We start from the raw sequence: 18,152 nt of genomic DNA, 5'->3' as shown, positions 1-18,152 counted from the left end.
CAGGTTTCATGCATATCTGTATCAAGTATTTTCATTAGAGTATCATCCCTAATGAATAAGATATACAGTGGACGACCTGCACATGCAGATCTATCTCATGCGTATTCATTAGGGATATCCCGAAAACCCAACCTGTTGGGTGGCCCTCAAGGACTGAGAGTGAAGACCACTGCCAGAATGTGCTTCAGGTTTTCTTTCTGTGAACATCAGCCTTGCTTTCAAATCAGGTGATGATGTAGATGAGTTATTGAGTTGGATGTGTTACACCAATAATTATCAGTCAAAGGTTTGTATATGATAGAATCAAGAATTGTCTATAATCCAAAAGATAAAATGATTTTTGGTGAGTTATTGAGACCATATCTGTCTCTTCTTCAGAGGTGAGCTGTGTTCCATCTAAAGAAGGGTTCTGTCTGGACTCTAAAGCTTCTGAATAATATTATTTTTGGATAATTTATATATTAACATGGTAAAAAGTATTACAACCTACTAAATAATTAAAAAAAAAAACTAAAAGCAGTCAAATACTACTGAACTACACCGCTGTGCGAGAAGTCTAAGTTCCGCTCCCAAGCTTGGCTGGGAATACTGCCTAACAAAGTATGGATGGGTAATAAGTGGCTTCATGAACAGCAGTTACATAGCCTTTAAAAGTATTTATTATTCAGGTGCCAAATATTTGAATCCTGATTCATTTAGAAGTAAAAGCCAATTTGTGAGGCTGTGTGCACCATAGAAGGGGTTTCCAGCAGCCTCTTGTTCATTGGGTGCCTTTGTAATCATTTAGTCTCACTGAAATATTCATGAGATTGGAAGCTACAACCTGAAACTGCGCACTGTCCTGGGACACTGAATCCTGTTGCCCACGCGCAGTCTTGTCATGCGGAGCCACCTGGCACCTGTTGGGCTATGCAAGTTTACAGAGGCAGATTTTGATTCAGTCCTTCAAAGTCTTTACAGGCACTAACTACCAACTGATCATATTATTATGCTGATTCTAGCATGCTGCTGTAGTTTGTTTTTTAATATAATGTTTGTTTTCCTGTACCTTTTTGCTTAATTTCTTTGTTAAGACAAAAATTCGCATGATGAAGTGTAACATTGTAATGTTAATGCTTTTTATATTGTATCCTATTAAAGAAAAGAAAAAAACTAATTGAGGCCCTTGCTCATTAAGAAATATGACCTCCTAGAATTTCTCTTTGTATGGTTCTTAAATGTTTTCCTAATGAAACTGTAATTGATGCTATCCACACTATATTTCTTGCTTTATGTTACCATGGTTACAGATGCATCTCGAGCACTTCCAGAGTTTGCAGAAGTTGAAATCTCTTCGCTGCCAGATGGTACTACCTTTGAGGATATCAAGTCACTTCAAAGTCTTTATAGGGAGCACTGTGAGGTAAGATAGACTTAACTCATACTGTATGTGCCAAATTGCTATTAACTCTTTGTTAACACTTTAATTGTCTCCAGTGTGATGTGCTAATGCAAGAACTAGGATAAATCTGTAAGCAACAATTGTGCAGGGGCATATTTCACATTTAGAAACAGTGATGCAACTTGAAGTGCATATTTGCCAGTTTTTAAATTTAAGCTACGAGGGTAAGTCAGTAAGTAAGTCACAAATCTCTCTACTAAGGTAATAAAACATATATCTGTAATGGCATATTCCATAGATGGCAGCACCTTAGAAGTGCTTATGTACATAAATAGTTATTTAAACTGTGCATGCGCAGGGGCTGTGTACACAAGGAAAATGGCTGCCGTGTTGACAGATTGTACGGTAGAAGAATAACGTGCTTTTGTCCGATTTTTATGGGCTGAGGGCTTAGTGGCAAAAGACATTCATAAAGAAATGTATCCAGTATATGGAGAGAAATGTCTCTTGCATAAAGCAATTTATAACTCGACCGATAAATTTGCACAAGGACGTGCCAACGTGAACGACGAAACCAGACCTGGTCAACCTGTAGAGATTGCGACAGAGGCAACTGTGAAGCAGGTTGAAGAGATGGTTCGCGCTAACCGGAGGGTAACAATTGACGAAGTTGCCAAAGAAATTGGGTGTTCTCACGGATTAGCATATTCCTTATTGCACAATGTATTGAACTTTCGCAAAGTCTGTGCAAGATGGGTTCCCAAACAGCTGACCGAAGACAATAAGAACAACCAGATGGGTGTCTGTTTGGAAAATCTCTGCCGTTATGTAAACGAAGGTGAATCAATGATGGCACGTATTGTTACTGGTGACGAGTCGTGGGTGCACCACTATCAACCAGAAGCGAAACGCGATTCCATGCAGTGGAAGCATCCACTATCACCGATACCGAGAAAGTTCAAGCTTGTGCCTTCTGCAGGAAAGGTGATATTGACTGTTTTGGGACCGAGATGGGATACTCTTAACCAGTTTTCAGAAGTGTGGTGAATCTGTTAATTCGGCTTCCTACTGTGCTCCTCTATTAAAGCTTAAAGGAGCTATTCGTAGAAAACGCCCAGATCTGGAAAAAAGAGGAGTGCTGATTCTTCACAATAATGCCGGAGCACACACATTGAATGAGACTCGTCAGACAATTCTGAACCTGCACTGGGAAGTTCTTGAATATCCACCATACAGTCCGGATTTGGCACCCAGCGATTTTCACTTGTTTGGCAAACTGAAAAGCCATCTCGGTGGTAAACATTTCACCAGCGATGAAGAAGTGGAACAAGAGGTGAAGCGCTGGTTACGATGCCAGCCAAAAGACTTTTACGCAGAAGGTTTTGACGGACTTTTCAAACGCTGGGACAAATTTATAAATGTTCGCGGCGATTACGTTGAAAAGTAGTTGGTTTTTCCAGAAAAACTGTTTGTGACTATATTCTGTATATTTCACAGTAAATAATTCATCTTTTGCATTTAAATAACATGAATATTAATCCCATGTATGTTTGTGACTTACTTACTGATTTACCCTCGTATTTGTGTGTAACACATTTAGGGTCCTTCGTTTTCAGTTTAAACCAGTTTTTTTTACCCATAAATTCCTGGATTTTTCCAAAGATGACAGACTGTTTAAACTGATATTCACCTTAATTTTAGGCTGGTTAAAAAACTGCTCCAGCACTGCAGATGCAGTATTTCAAGTCCTCCAGCCACTGCTGGAAACCAAAGTGCATGCTGTGTTTCAAGTCCCCCCCCAGCAGTGAAAGCGTTTACTCTCCAGTGCCGCCCATGCTGCATTTCAGCCGCCGCTGCCACCTCATCCACCATGCAGCCAAAGTGCCTGCTCTCTGATGCCGCAAATGCATTTGAAGCAGGCCCTATCCACTAGAAGCGCTTCCTGGCCCTAGACAAAAGCAGAAGCGCAGTGCTGCAGAGTCTGGGAATAAGCATGCTGCTGAAGGAGAGAGGAAAAGTGTGGAGCCACCACCAATAAGAATGAATGCTGTTGCAGTGCGGGAGAATGGGGGCAAAAGGGAGATTATAGGCAGAGTCGGGCTGGGGAGAGAGAGGGACATGCTAGGCAGGGGATGAGGGGAGAGAGTTGGGAATGCTGCTGAGTTGGTGGGTGGGAGAATCTGCTTAATAGTTTTATGATCCTTGTGATGCTGACTGGTCAGGACTAGCCAGAGAACAGACTCCAGGCTGGACTCTGGCATCAATCTTTATAAGCTTCTTTATTGTTAAGCAATAGTAAACAAAATAAGTTAGCTGGTTTGTGCAGTTTTGCAAAAATAGTTGTAACTTACAATTTGTATTTTTGAGGCTTCTGTCTCTCCTTGGACCTACCTTATCCCTCTGGCCCTGATCTCTTATCCCCGCTTGCAGTGATCCACCCTATTCCAGAATCCCTTGTTGCATTGGGCCTTAAGGAGGACCAGTACAGATAGCTGTACCCAGTCCTTTAAGGTGTTCTGAGGAAGTTCCTTACATTCTCCCTCATATACCCTCACCCTCAGCTCGGCCTTATCAGGCTGGGTATCCAGCCATGTCTGGGCTAATTCCTGGCTCTCCCTCACTAGTGACCCACTCCTGGATGGGTTACCCTGATTCCCTGTGAGCTGGGCCCACAAAGCCATAAACAGGACAATTGCATCCCAGAATTAACTGGGTATGGGAGCTCAGAAAGGACTCCTGCTTCCATGATTGCTTGACCTGCCGTAGTCTTCAGCAGACCCTGACTGGTTGGATATTCCTGTTTGTCCCCATATATGCAGATAAGTGTCTTTTTTTTTTCTTTCCATGTGATTCATTTACCCTTTTTTGAAGATGGCCTCACGAACAAGAGTTTTGCCAGACCCTGAATCCACCAATGCTTGGGTGGGGACTTCTTCCAGTTCCACTGGATCACAAATTTCTTGTGACGTTGGTGAGGAATAACCACTAACTACAGTTTTGTAGCTTTGCAAATGTATTTTCCCACTCTTCCTCCCATTTTTCATTCTGATTCTGGGATTCTGTTATTGCCCCCTTCTATTTCTTGCGCTGCTCATCCCTCAGCTTTGTTTACACTCCATGTCGTCTAACCATGGGCACTCTTCGACATTATGGTCCACCACTTTACAAAACAGGTATGCCACTGTATGGGTTCATCTTTGCCTTTAGTCATTCTCCTCAAGGGCACTTTATTTTTGGCCTTTCCAAATGGGCAGAGGTCCTCCTGATGACCACTCCTCGCACAAAGGGCACAGAAGAAAAAATTGTCCAAGGTTTCATTCCTGGGCTGATTTGAACTCCCTGAGGTATTTTTCTTCTTCCAGGGCGAGGATTTTTCCTGCTTTGGAATTTTTCCTTTATCCTCAGAGACTTTACAGTCTAGTGTTGGCTGAGTCACCAAGCTGAAATCCATAACTTCAGGCCCCTCAGATCAGCAGTCCCTTGCTAAATGACCTCTCTGGCCACACTTAAAGCATGAGGAAGAGACTGTGGCCTGGGTTCTTGGTACGGAAGACGAGCTCTCTGCCTTTGAGGAACGCTGCTGGGAAGCTTCACTCTCTGTGCTTTGCCATGGAGTTTATGTGGACTGATTTTCTAACCTTCTTACCACATTGGACATTAACTTCACCTGGTGGAAAGTGTTTGCCACTTCTAGAGCTCTTTCCAGCGTGAGCCCTGTGTGTTGGCAGACCCAATTTCACATAGGCTCGTCAAGCCCATCTAAGAATTTTTCCCGAAGCACCTGTCTGCCTACTTTGAGGCCAGTCTTTGCCTCCAGCTGTAGCCACTTTCAGCTGGTGTCCTTCAGGCAATGAAACAGACTTTGGGAGCTTTCCTCAGACTGCAGGAATCCCAGCCAGAACTGCTACTGGTATTTTTCTGTGGTATTCCCAGCTCTCCCTGGGATGGCAGCCTTGACTTCCGCATAGGTAGCTATCCCCTGTGGGTTGGCTGCTTGGAAAGCTGCTTGACTTCTGCCCGTGAGTAAGTCAGCCAAGTACGTATTCCAATTCCAAAAGACTAATGGGTCTCTCAAAGTTTCTCACCCCACCTTCATTTTAAACAGGATGTGAGGCAATGGATTCACCTGGGTTAAACTAGACACAGCGGTCTGCATGGCCTGTGCTACCTGAGTTAACACTGAGGTTTGCTGCACAAGTTGTTCTCGCAGCGCCTTTTGCTAGTTATGTTGAGTTTTTATGACGTCCTGCAACTGCTGCTGCCCTGTAGCAAACATCTGGATCATTTGCTCCATCTTTCCTGCTTTCTGAGCCACTTCCACACTAGGTATATCTCCGGATAGGAGAGTGAGAAAAAAAAAACTTTCTGGTCTGTTAGACCTTGACTCACTTCTTGGCCCCTGACTGCATAGCCAGGGCTACCCCCCATAGTCTGTTGTAGCTTCAGTTGAGAAAGTGAAACTGGGAGGTCCCAGGAAAAAGAGGAAAAAAAAACTTTGTAAGATGTTTTTTTTCCCCTGCTGCGGTTATGGGCTTTGCCTGTGCTTCCTGCTTAGGCAAGCAGTCCCACTGCTACCACTATATGTGATGCTGAGCAGTCAGGACTAGGCAGAGAACAGACTCCAGACTGGACTCTGGCAACAATCTTTATAAGCTTCTTTATTGTTAAGCAATAGTAAACAAAAAAATTAGCTGGTTTGTACAATTCAACAAAAGTAGTTGTAACTTACAATTCATATTCTCGAGTCTTCTGCCTCTCTCCCTGGACCTCCCTCATCCCTCTGGCCCTGATCTCTTATCCCCACTTGCAGTGATCCACCCTATCCCAGAACCCTTTGCTGGGTTGGGCCTTAAGGAGGACCAGTACAGATAGCAGTACCCAGTCCTTTAAGATGTTCTGAGGGAGTTGCTTACATGCTCCTTCACAGTCCTGGCTTCTGCCATCAAAATAAACTCTGATATTTACCAGGAAAAATGAGTCATTTTTAATCAAATTTCCTCCTGTTTTTGTTCTTGTCATAATACATTTCCAGGAAAAATAAAGAACAATAAAAAAAAATGAAAATGAAGGTCCCTAAACACATTTAACAGTGGATGCCTGTAGAACCCACATACCAGCAGTGAGCTACTTGACCCAAGTAGCTAACTCTCAATATCAAATGATTAATATTTAAATTTGCAGAATTAACACCTTTGTCCAGTTCATGATACTTTGATTTTGTTCAGACATATTCATTGATTATGTAGCTTGTACTGTTTATTATTATTCTGTAATACAGACAAACTGTGAGGTTCTGTGTATCAGGTTCGGTTCTTTCCCTCCTCCCATTTGGTGATCTGCTCACACAAACAAGAAAAAGTATTAATAAATGGATTTAGGTACCAAAGCTAAAATTTAATTTTGTTGCAAGATTTGAATGTCAGGTTTAGTGAGCAGGGAGCAGCCCTGCCTGGCATAATGTAAAGAATGATGTTGCTCATCTCAATTTGAAATCATTAAATTGTCTAGAAATGTGTAGACTAGTTTCAGGCTTGAGTTATCTTTTTTTTTTTGTCTTTGGGAAATTAACAAGTTGACTCCTACTATTACTGGCCCCTATTTCAGTATTGTAATGTAACACAGAAATAGATACCTTCAGGCCTGTATCGTATATCTTGGTCTTTTGTCCTCTCCAGCATACCTAATTTATGGTCTTTATATATAATTTATTTTATTTTATTTTAATTGTACCTCTCCATAATTTACCTGTGTTTTTTAACCTATATCCTTACTTCTCTTTCTTTTTTTGCATGCTCTCTTCTGCTCTGACTTTCTCACTCTGAATTTTACTACAGTTTTTCTTTGCTTTCTCTTTAGCTTACATAGACTCCCAATATGGGAAACTCTCTCCTGTGGTGTAGGAATCTTGGCTTGCAGATTTCTTTTTTTATTGCTCATTAATTTCAATAACAGAACTTCAAGAATGCAAACCTTAAGAGGCAGTTTAAGGAGCCATGTCAATCAGATACACACAAAAAAAATAACAACAAAGAGGAAGCAACAGATAATCTATTAGGAAACTCTAAATTTAAGTCCAGCATAAAGGGGGCTCACAATTCCACAACTCACAAGAAAACTATATAGACACAAGTCAAAGTAAAAAACAAAAACTAGATGGTAAATAAACACATAAATGAGAGCATACTGTATCCAGATATCTGTAGGGATACCTATCCTATAGGCAAGGATTAACCTTTCTGCACAGATTTATTACTCAGAAACAGTGGAGATAATTTTTATTTGCGTAACTCTTTGAAAATGTGGATATACACATGTAAGTAGCCTCTATTCACATGGGGTAGATTTTAAAAGGAGTGCGCATGGCGTACATGTGCGCGCGCTACCCGGCGCGTGCACATGTACGCCCGATTTTATAACTTGCACGTGCAGGCGTGTGCAAGTTATAAAATCAAAGGTCGGCGCACACAAGGAAGTGCACAATTTTTGCACCTTGCACGCGCTGAGCCGTGCTGCCTTCCCCCGTTCCCTTCCTCTAACCTTTCCTCCCCCTAGCCCTACTCTAACCCCCCCCAAAATTTTTATTTTACCTTTTGCGCCTGCCTCCAGGCAGGTGCAAGTTGCTGCCGGCACGCGATCCTCCAACACAGCAGCAATGGCCACTCTGTCGGAGGCCTCTGGCCCCGCCCCCGCCCCCAGACTGACCCTGCCCCGTACCTGGGGCTGCCCCTTTTGTAAAGCCCCAGGGCTTACATGCGTCCCGGGGCTTTATGCGCATCGCCGGGCCCTTTAAAAATATGCCCGGTGCACGTAACCTTTTTAAAATCCGGCCCATAATCGCTATTTTCTAAAAGTCAAAGGTAAGCACATATTTTATGTTTCATGTGTACATATACGCTCATAAATAATGGGCAGTCTAGGGTGGGGCCTGCAGTTACATGCGTAAGTTGCTATTTTAAAAGGCATTTGGCAACTTATGTAATTTTACACCTGCTAATTATCTTGCTTAATTGGTATCAGACTTGTTTATTATGTAGTATTGGCTTTGTGGGAGGTCTGAGTAAACTGGGAGGAGTTCAGGCTGAAGAATGAGGAGAGTCTTGATGGCCTGGAGAAGGACTGGTAAACTGGTTAATTTAAATTATGTGTGCATGTTTTAAAATATGCCAACTTCAGCATGTAAATTGGGTTATACACAGGTAAGTCCTATTTTATTTTCACATGTAAAATATGTGTGCATATTTTTTAAATAGGTAGGAAAATATACGTGTTCAATACATTGAAATACTCCCTCTCAATACATTCCATGTATTTGCGTTTAAGCATTCATATATGCCTGTGTTCTGGGGTTAAGATATACATATTTTGTAATATGTGCATATAAGATATACGTGAGTTATATAATAATATCATAGATCTATGTGCAGCCATCTACGCGCAACAATGCCACTGTGCATAGTTTGAAAGTTATCCTTGTAGTTAGTTGGTCTGGTACAAAATAAAATATAGAAAACATTATTGAACTTAAGACGTTTGCATGGACATTTTAAGAAAAATGATGCCCCCAATTATAGAACTCTAGGCCCCAGAAGAAAAAAACATTTCCTCTTTCTCTGAGTAGCTTTAGCATCATCTACAACAGTCCTAACTTTCAACTGAAGAGAAAGTTCATCAGAACGCTTAAAGAAAAGTTTTAACAACCAATCTGTATCCTATTCTAGGGTGAAGGTGACAATCAAAGTAGTAGGTTTTGCCAAATTTTTTTCTGATGACTCCAAGTTAAATCAAGGCTATCTTCAAAAATCAGACATTTCTGCTCAAGAAGATTCCATCATTTTTTCTTAAATAGTGAAGATAATATGACCTAATCACTGGAGAAATTGATTGTTGAGGAATTTTTAAAATTTCCATTAAATATCTTGTAAACATTTCTAGGACAGTGAAAACTTAGGGAAATGTATAAATTGTAAATTATGTTTTCTAACTGAATTTTCCAAGTTCTCAATTTTTTATAATAGATAAACATTATCTCCAATAATAGCCTCTTGAGTGCCATTAATTTGGACCACATTTTTCTCAGTGTCAGACAAATAGAGGTAGATTTTTTAAAAAAAGCGCGTTCGCGTACTTTTGTTTGCGCACCAGGCGCAAACAAAAGTACGCCGGATTTTATAAGATACGCGCGTAGCCACGCGTATCTTCTAAAATCCTGGATTGGCACGCGCAAGGCTGCCGATTTTGGGCAGCCGGCGCGCGCCAAGCCGCGCAGCCTGTCTCCGTTCCCTCCAAGGCCGCTCCGAAATCGGAGCGGCCTCGGAGGGAACTCTCTTTTGCCCTCCCCTCACCTTCCCCTCCCTTCCTCTACCTAACCCACCCCCCCGGCCCTATCTAAACCCCCCCTTACCTTTGTCCATAGATTTACGCCTGCGAAAAGCAGACGTAAATCTACGCGCACCAGCGGACTGCTGGCGCGCCGTGCTCCGACCCGGGGGCTGGTCCGAAGGCCTGGACCATGCCCCCGGGCCGGCACCACGCCCCGGTCCCGCCCCCAAAACGCCGCGCCCCACCCCCGAAACGCCGCGTCATCAGGTCCCGCCCCCTTCCAAAAACCCCGGGACCTACGCGCGTCCCGGGGCAGGTTAGAAACACAAACAGTCACAGGTACCTATCCTCCTTCTTCTGCCCAGCAGATTCTCCCTGTTCACTGCCAAGATAACCTTCCAGAGCTGCCAGCATTGAATCTTCCTATGCTCCCCCCATGCTCTCCCCAAACTTTCTGTCATCTTCATCTCGTGACTGTGTGAGCTGAGTCTGGGAAGCACAAGAGGCCTGAGATCCAAAGGATATGCTTTCTTGACTGGGCTTGGTGAAACCGTGCTGCATGGAAGGGACAAGGGCTCAGATTCTCCCCTTGAGCTCCTCAATGGACATCTTCAGACACTATTGATACCACATTATGAAGGTTATGTGCTATTGGCCCCACTTGAAGGGCTTCCACCAAGACTGCAGGGTATGTCCTCGGCTTTACCTTCCTTTTCCTTACCCATAGGTAGGAAAAATAAATTAAGGAGAAAAGTGGCAACAGGTTTAAGGAGCTCAAATGTGTCCAGCCACCTTGATAGCTGCCATCTCGAAGTCCCCAGGAATAGCTTTTGGCATGCAGATTTCAATTAGCATTATTAGTTTATAGGAGTATATATTGGTTGATTATTTTTCCTTTAAATCCATGGGAATTTGCATATTTTAATAAATAGTAACTAAGTAGTACTGTTCAAATACAGGGGCGGATTTTAAAAGGGTTACGTGTGTAACCCCGAAAACCCGCTCCTGTGCGTACCGAGCCTATTTTGCATAGGCCCAGGGCTTGAAAAAATGGGCGGGGCGTGGGCAAGGTGTGGGCGTAGCCAGAGGCCTGTCCACTGCTGCTGGGCCCAGGGATCGCGCGCCAGTGCACGCAACCTACGCCTGCCCAGAGGCAGGCGTAAATAAAAAAAATAAAGGTGGGGGATTTAGGTAGGGCTGGGGGGCGGGTTAGATAGGGGAAGGGAGGGGAAGGTGGGGGGCAGCGGAAGGAAAGTTCCCTCCGAGGCCACTCCGATTTCGGAGGGAATGGGCAAAACCATTGGGGCTCCCCTAGGGCTCGGCACACGCATTTTATTAAATCGGGCATAGATTTGTGCTCACAAATCTATGCCCGTGCATAGGTACGAATATCTGGCCCATATTTTTTAGTGTCTTCTTTCAGCGATGGTTTAATTTTAGTTAGGTTTGTATTTATGGTGGATGTATTACTTTTGTATGAAAAAAGCAAGTTTGCTTACCGCAAAAGGTGTTTCCGTAGATAGCAGGATGAATTAGCCATGCTGTCTCGGGGGACTGTCAGTCTTGCGTCAGAGGCAGAGCTTTCAAAAGCTGATACAGAGCTTTGTTCTGTGCGGCTGCGCGAGTGTTTCCGCGCAGAAAAAAAGCTTCTCCTCAGTCTGTCTTTTCCGCGAGCGGGAACGCACACGGAGCCACGACTCTCCTCAGATTTTTCATAAACAACTTAGAAGGACTTCTACAATTTGATCCACAGTCATCAATCCCAAGTATGCCGCGACAATCCGCAACGGCACAGAGCAAAGCTCTGTATTAGCTTTGGAAAGCTCCGCCTCCGACGCAACACTGACAGTCCCCCGAGACAGCATGGCTAATTCAGCCCTGCTATCGACGGGAAAAGGGCACTATTGATTGTAGCATATATAGTAGAAAGAACATAGCATAAAGCCCGCTTTAATGTGTGTAAATGGCTCTTTGAAAATAGCCCCAAGAGGTATGTTGGTAAAAGTACATGAGGAACACAATTTCACATGTACATTTAAGCACTTGCTAAATAAGTATTCTGGGGGGATGGAGTTGGGGGCAGGATCAGGATTTATATGCATACATTTGATTTTCAAAAGTATGCATGTATATCCACACACACAAAGTTACACCAGCTCTCAAACAGGTGTAACTTTTTGCGATGGAATGATTCCCCTCTGAGGAAAGGCTGAAGAGATTAGGGCTCTTCAGTTTGGAGAAGAGACGGCTGAGGGGAGATATGATAGAGGGCTATAAAACGAGGATAGTGGAATGGGTAAATGCAAATCAGTTGTTTACTCTTTCAAAAAGTACAAAAATTAGGGGATATGGAATGAAGTTATTAAGTTGCAGATTTAAAACTAATAAGAGAAAATATTTGTTCACTCAATGCATAATTAAACTCTGGAATTCGTTGCGAGAGGATGTCATGAAAGCTGTTAGTGTAACTGTGTTTAAAAAAAGGTTTAGACAAGTTCCTGAAGGAAAACTCCATAAACTATTATTAATGTGGACTTCAGGATATCCACTTCATATCTCTGGGATAAACAGCATGGAATCTACCTATTCCTTGAGATCCTGCCAGGCACTTGTGACCTGGATTGGCCATTGTTGAAAATAGGATTCCAGGCTTGAAGGATCTTTGGTCTGACCCAATATGGCAAATCTTATGTTCTTATATTGTGTGTATGCTGGGTTCTGTGCAAACCTGAGAATTTTCAAAGCGGATTTATGTAAAAAGTGCCTACAGACTTTTGCCTATGTAGGAGGTTTAAAATTACCCTCCTTGTTTTAAGGTGAATTTTAAAAGCCCAGCGCACACCAAAATCGGGAGTAGCGCACACAAGTCAGGCTCACACACACCCACAGAATTTTAAAGCCTCCCAGATGCGCGTGCATCTCCCGCTGCACACGCATCCCCCTCAGTTTCAAAAAGGGGCTTGTCGTGGGTGTGGTTTGGATGGGGCGTGGGTATTCTGGGACGTGTCAGAGATATGTACATAAATACTTATGCGCCCCGGTGCAAGCTCAGGTCCATGGTTTGTTTACTTCTCCTATGGAGGAGGTGTAAATAGTGGGGAAAAAAAATATCCATTTTAGAGCAGTTTAAATGGTCTGGGGTAACTGGAGGGCATGTAGGCTATTAAACCAGAGGGTCTTGGAGGATCTAGCTCAACACTAGGCAAACTTGTGGACAAACTGGTGAAACTGATCATGGCATGGACGCGTGCCAGTTTTAAAAATACCCTGTCTTAGAAGAAACGAGATTTATGCACCTAGATACACCCACTTAAAATTAGGCCCACATGTCTGCGCTCAGGCTACTTTATAACATATGCGCCAATGTGGTTTCAGCCTGGTCTAGGAGTACCACATAACTAGGGGCTGCTCAAGGCAATCTGCCACCTGAGGCAAGGGGTGAGATGGCGCCCTCTTGCTCTGCCCCTCCTCCCTTCAGCTGCTGCACCAGCCTGGCCTCCGGCGGTGACATCCCTCTTCCCGCCACCAGCCTGGCCTGCGGCGGCGGCAGCAGCATCCTTCCGGCGGCTGTGGTGTCCCTCTTCCACATCACCAGCCTGGCCTCTGGCGGCATCGGCCCATGGCAGCCAGCCTCCTCTTTTCTGCTGCTGCCGCCGGCCTAGATCAGCAGCTGCGGCAGGAGCAGGCAGGGTGGCACACCACAGTGGCATTCTGAGAAGGGCATTTTGTTTGCTGCTTCAAAATTCTGCCGCTTGAAGCGGCCGCCTTACCCTGTCTCATTATACAACCGCCCCTGCACATAACCAGTCTGGTTTTCAGGGTATGCACAATGAATACAGATGAAATAGATTTGCATGCACTGCCTCCATTTTATGCAAATGTATCTTACACATTTATTTTGGATATCCTGAGAAAAGGACTGCCAGCGGGGTACTCAAGGGCCTGGTTGAAAACCATTGATATAGTGCATGTACTCATGTAGCATTGTCTTAGGAGTCTGTTAGAAGGTGATTTTAGTAGCAGACAAATGCTAGAATGTAACCTTGAGGACTGACCTGGTGATTCAGTGGCAGGCTGTGCCCTGCCATGCAAAGGGACCTAGTTTGATTCTGGGCTGTGGATGCCATATAAGGCAGTATTCATAGTCCCAAGGGAGTAGAATTACAGGGTTCTAAATGGGGCCTGAGTGCATGGCCCCTGGCCGAGGACTGTCTGCAATGGCAGATCTAGAGGAAGGTAGAAGATCATATAAAATAGGGGAAGAGTCCCTGGGATAGTTGCAAATGAATGCTCATAGAGCCAGATCCCATCCTTGGCTCCAATGAATCTGGAAGCCCAAAGGACCAAAAAGCAACAGCAGGTCCAAAAATAAAATGGAAATCTTGGCCTTAATTATATTATTGAACATTCATTAAAAAAACAACATAGAAGGGAGTCCAAGATGGCCGCCGTGTGAATAGGCTGCGAAGGCCGCTCGCTCCGACTTTCTTGAAAATTTGCTTTAAACAATGCCACACTCAAAGAGGAAAGCCAAGCTTCGGGAGGCGATAGCTACATCTTCATCGCCGATCCCAGAAGCTGGCCAGCCACGGATCAAGACCTTTTTCGCCGCCGAGGCAGCAGGAAAAACGCCGGTAGAAGCAGCTGCTACGAGCCTCGATTTGGGGCGGATGTCGGACTCGTTGGCTGAAGAGGTCACCCTTAGTCCCGGCGCTCCGATAACCCCCCCCTCCCCGGTCCCGTCCGAAGCTGTGCTTGCGGGGGTGAGTATACCTAATTTATTGCCTGGAATTATTGCCTGGAACTTTTGAAATTGGAAAAACTTTGCAAGGTAACTTACCCCAAGCCAGCAAAGACGATGAGGAAAACGCTATCAGGGAGATTGCGAGTGGGGAAACTACAGGAGGGGGAGAAAACGCCCAGAGGCCTCTTTTGGGAACATACACTCCTGCTGAACTGCCGAAGACGATAACGCTGGAGTCGCTGTGGCATGCGATAAAGGGCCTGGAGAAAGCAGTAATTGATTTGACAAATATTACTCTACAGTCTAACAATAAGATATTGAAAATGGAGAAAAACCTAGTGGAATATACTAACACTCTGCAAGAAATGGATCAACGTATGGGAAAAATGGAAAAGGCACAATTTGAGATCATGAGAGTTGAGAATATAAGTGTGAAGAAATTAGAAAATCTGGAAAATCAAACTAAATATTTAAACCATCGGGTTTTGAATTTCCCATACATAAAAGAAATATCTGCATATGACATGCTTAAGGAATACATGATAAAGATATTGAAGATTCCTACTGAAGGACTACCAGTGCTTTCAAAAGTATATTATATACCGAGTAAGGAAGAAAAAGAGAAAGGAAAAGAACCATCTCAAGAAGAAGAAAATGTATTGAACCTGACCCAGATTCTGGAAATGTCCTTTGAAACAGAAATTAAGAGCAGAATGATGTTATTTCTCTAATGCACTTTTCCCTCAGATAGGGATCTTATACTAAAGAGATATATGAGAAACAGGGAGGAAGTATACCACGGGAGCAAAATCTGGATATATCCGGATATTTCACGTGTCACCCAAGAGAGACGTAAAAAATATTTGGCTCTCAGGTCTGATGTTGTGGCTAAGGGTTCCAGTTTTAGTCTGAGGTATCCCAGCAAATGTGTAATTAAACATTTGAATGTGAAATATATTTTCTTTGAACCTGCCCAATTACAGAGGTTTCTTGAGCCTAGTAACCCCCAGAACCTGTAGTTTTCGAAGCTATTAGTAATTCCTGCTACGATCACACGACAGTCAAATATGTTATAAATATGTTTGAAAATTTCTTGTAAACCGCCATGTTTAAATGACTCCCCCATATTTCTTGGAATAGTAGATAAGAACTAGATGTATGACTGAGTAAGAGATGAAAAGTCTGTTTGTTAAAAATTGTATGTTGGATGTTACTCTACGTAATGTATTATATTTACTGGAAGTGAATATTGAAAATTAATAAATATTAAATTAAAAAAAAAAAAAAAAAAAAAACCAACATGGAAAAGAATAGCACAATATAAGTGTATGGATTTGATGGGCAATATTCAAATATTTTCAAGCGAGTGTTTGTTTACCTGTGGGAAAAAATGCCCACACAGATACCCATATAAAAATGTGAGCGGAGTTAGCTTGGGGGAGGGAAAGCCTGTGTGCTCAGTGCATTTTCCAGTCTCCTCATGTGCTTCAAGTATCCTTGCTGTGCATGCTGCTCACGTTTTCAAAGAGAAATCCACAGGGAGTTTCCCTTTGAAAATGAGCTTGCGTGCCCAAGGGTCTGCAAGCATCACAGACAGTATCAGAATTGCCCTTTAAACAATTTAATGTATTCAGTAATTGGCAAAAAAAAGTGTCACTTGGATCAATATGTTGTGCACAGTACTGTTTGGTTTCATGGTATGGGTATGACCTGTTTTCTGCTGCAACTTAGCTCTAGATTCTGCATTAAGAGATTTAAAAAAAAAAATTCTGTAGTACGGTTTTTGAGATTCTCTGGCATATTTATAAAAATTAGTGTATTCTACATTACCTAGTAAGCATGAAAAGTACTTTTTAATTGAACATTTCCTGTGAGAACAGAAAATTATTTTTGTACCTTTTTGTGTATCTTATTTTGTTCTTACTGTATTTCTTGCTTTTCTTGAAACCAGTTTTTACCCTCTTGTTTTCTTTACCATATAATTCTTTTTTTCTTCCTCTGTCTTCTTAATCAACCTTCTCTCACTCTTCCCTTCTCTGATTTCCTTTTATCATCTCACCTGCCTTTATTCCTGCAATCTGTCCTTCTTTCCTTCATTCCAGTCTCTTCTTCCTCTCCCGTCTTTTTCTCCTCTTCCCTCTTTGGTCTTTCATCTTTCCCTTCCCTTTATTTTGTCATCCTTCCTTTATTCCTCTGTCTTTTGTCCCCTCTATTTCCTATGACAGAGCCCCTGGCAGCTCCTGCCTCCCTCCTCCCAGCCTTCTCCTCATATTGTTTCCATGCTGCAGACTCCCTCCCCTACTTTCATACACAAACATCCTTCTCCCCAATACTGATGCTGCCAGGTCTGCACATTGCTGCATCCCTTTCTTCCTCCAGCTGTTAGCACGTACATAAGAACATAAGAGATGCCATTCTGGGTCAGAGCAAGGGTCCATCAAGCCCAGCATCCTGTTACCAACAGTGGCCAATCCAGGTCACAAGTACCTGGCAAGGACCCAAACATTAAATAGATCCCAAGCTACTATTCCTTATTGATTAACAGCAGTTTATGGACTTCTCCTCTAGAAACGTATCCAAGCCTTTTTTAAACCCAGTTACACTAACTGCCATAACCACATCCTCTGGCAATGAATTCCAGAGCTTAATATTGCGTTAAGTGAAAAATAATTTTCTCTAATTTGTTTTAAAGGAGCTCTTGCTAACTTCCTGCTAGTCCTTTTATTGTCTAAGAGAGCAAATAACTGATTTACATTTACCTGTTCAAGACCTTTCATGATTTTGTAGACCTTTGTCATAACAACCCTCAGCCATCTATTCTCCAAGCTGAACAGCCCTAACCTCTCTAGCCTTTCTTCATAGGGAAGCCGTTCCATCCCCTTTATCATTTTGGTCACCCTTCTTTGTACTTTCTCCAGTGCTACTATATATTTTTTGAGATGCGGTGACCAAAATTGCACACAGTATTCAAGGTGCGGTCTCACCATGGAATGATACAGAGGCAGAGTGGTGGTCCTGTGATTCATATTCTATGTGGCATCCTTGAAGGGCTTCAGGATTTGTACCAGCTGTCTCAGTATTACCCGATCATGATATCTCAGGGAGTGAGCCACACCTATCTCTGTTTCCAGAGACAGATCATGAAGAAGTGTCTACTGCTCCACTAACCTCTTCAGCATCATATAAGTGGAATTCGAGTGGGTGCTAGCATCTTAAATCAGATACTTGCAAGATATCCTGAATTCTTCCTGCTTCTCACAGAGAAGCTGTCCACCTTCACACTTCTTGAAAATGCCCTGCTATTTTCCTGTAACTTTCTATCAGGTCCTTCAGAAATGGATTCCTGTCATCCTTGGACCCTAGCCCCAGAACACCCCTCACTGCCAGGTGCAGCAAATGTGCAAAGCAATGAATACCGTGAAAGCCCCCATCTGCTATTGCGGACTCCTTCCTCTCCAGTTTAGCTGCTTACCCTTCAGCATCTTTACTATGGCTGATACAATTTTTGTTTAAAGTATGGGGGCTATGCATCAACTGGGTGTGCGGCAAAGCCCACCTGCATCTTGAGGCTCCATCCCTGTTGGAGCTGCTGCTATTCCCTGCCTCAACTAGATCCCACTAGTGTGCCATTAGGGAGAGGTCAGCGTGGATAGCGTTTGTGCTGGCCCAGATATCACTGGTGAAATGTACTCTATTCCACTCTGCCTT

General features: G+C 43.2%; 1 protein-coding gene across 3 annotated transcripts in view; it reads left to right on the top strand.

Annotated features, from left to right (window-relative positions):
* Positions 1–18,152, top strand: part of RFX3 (regulatory factor X3) — a 703,712-nt gene that overhangs the window by 530,865 nt on the left and 154,695 nt on the right. For all 3 annotated transcript variants that reach the window (XM_029613424.1, XM_029613416.1, XM_029613406.1), the window contains one exon: positions 1,290–1,402. In XM_029613424.1, the coding sequence (XP_029469284.1) occupies positions 1,290–1,402 (113 nt within the window). The remainder of the gene's footprint in view (positions 1–1,289; positions 1,403–18,152) is intronic.

Source organism: Rhinatrema bivittatum, chromosome 1, assembly GCF_901001135.1.
Source record: "Rhinatrema bivittatum chromosome 1, aRhiBiv1.1, whole genome shotgun sequence".
In the NCBI taxonomy this organism is placed as follows: Eukaryota; Metazoa; Chordata; class Amphibia; order Gymnophiona; family Rhinatrematidae; genus Rhinatrema; species Rhinatrema bivittatum.
The sequence above is the reverse complement of the archived record's forward strand: the minus strand, read 5'-3'. Positions and strand labels throughout refer to the sequence as shown.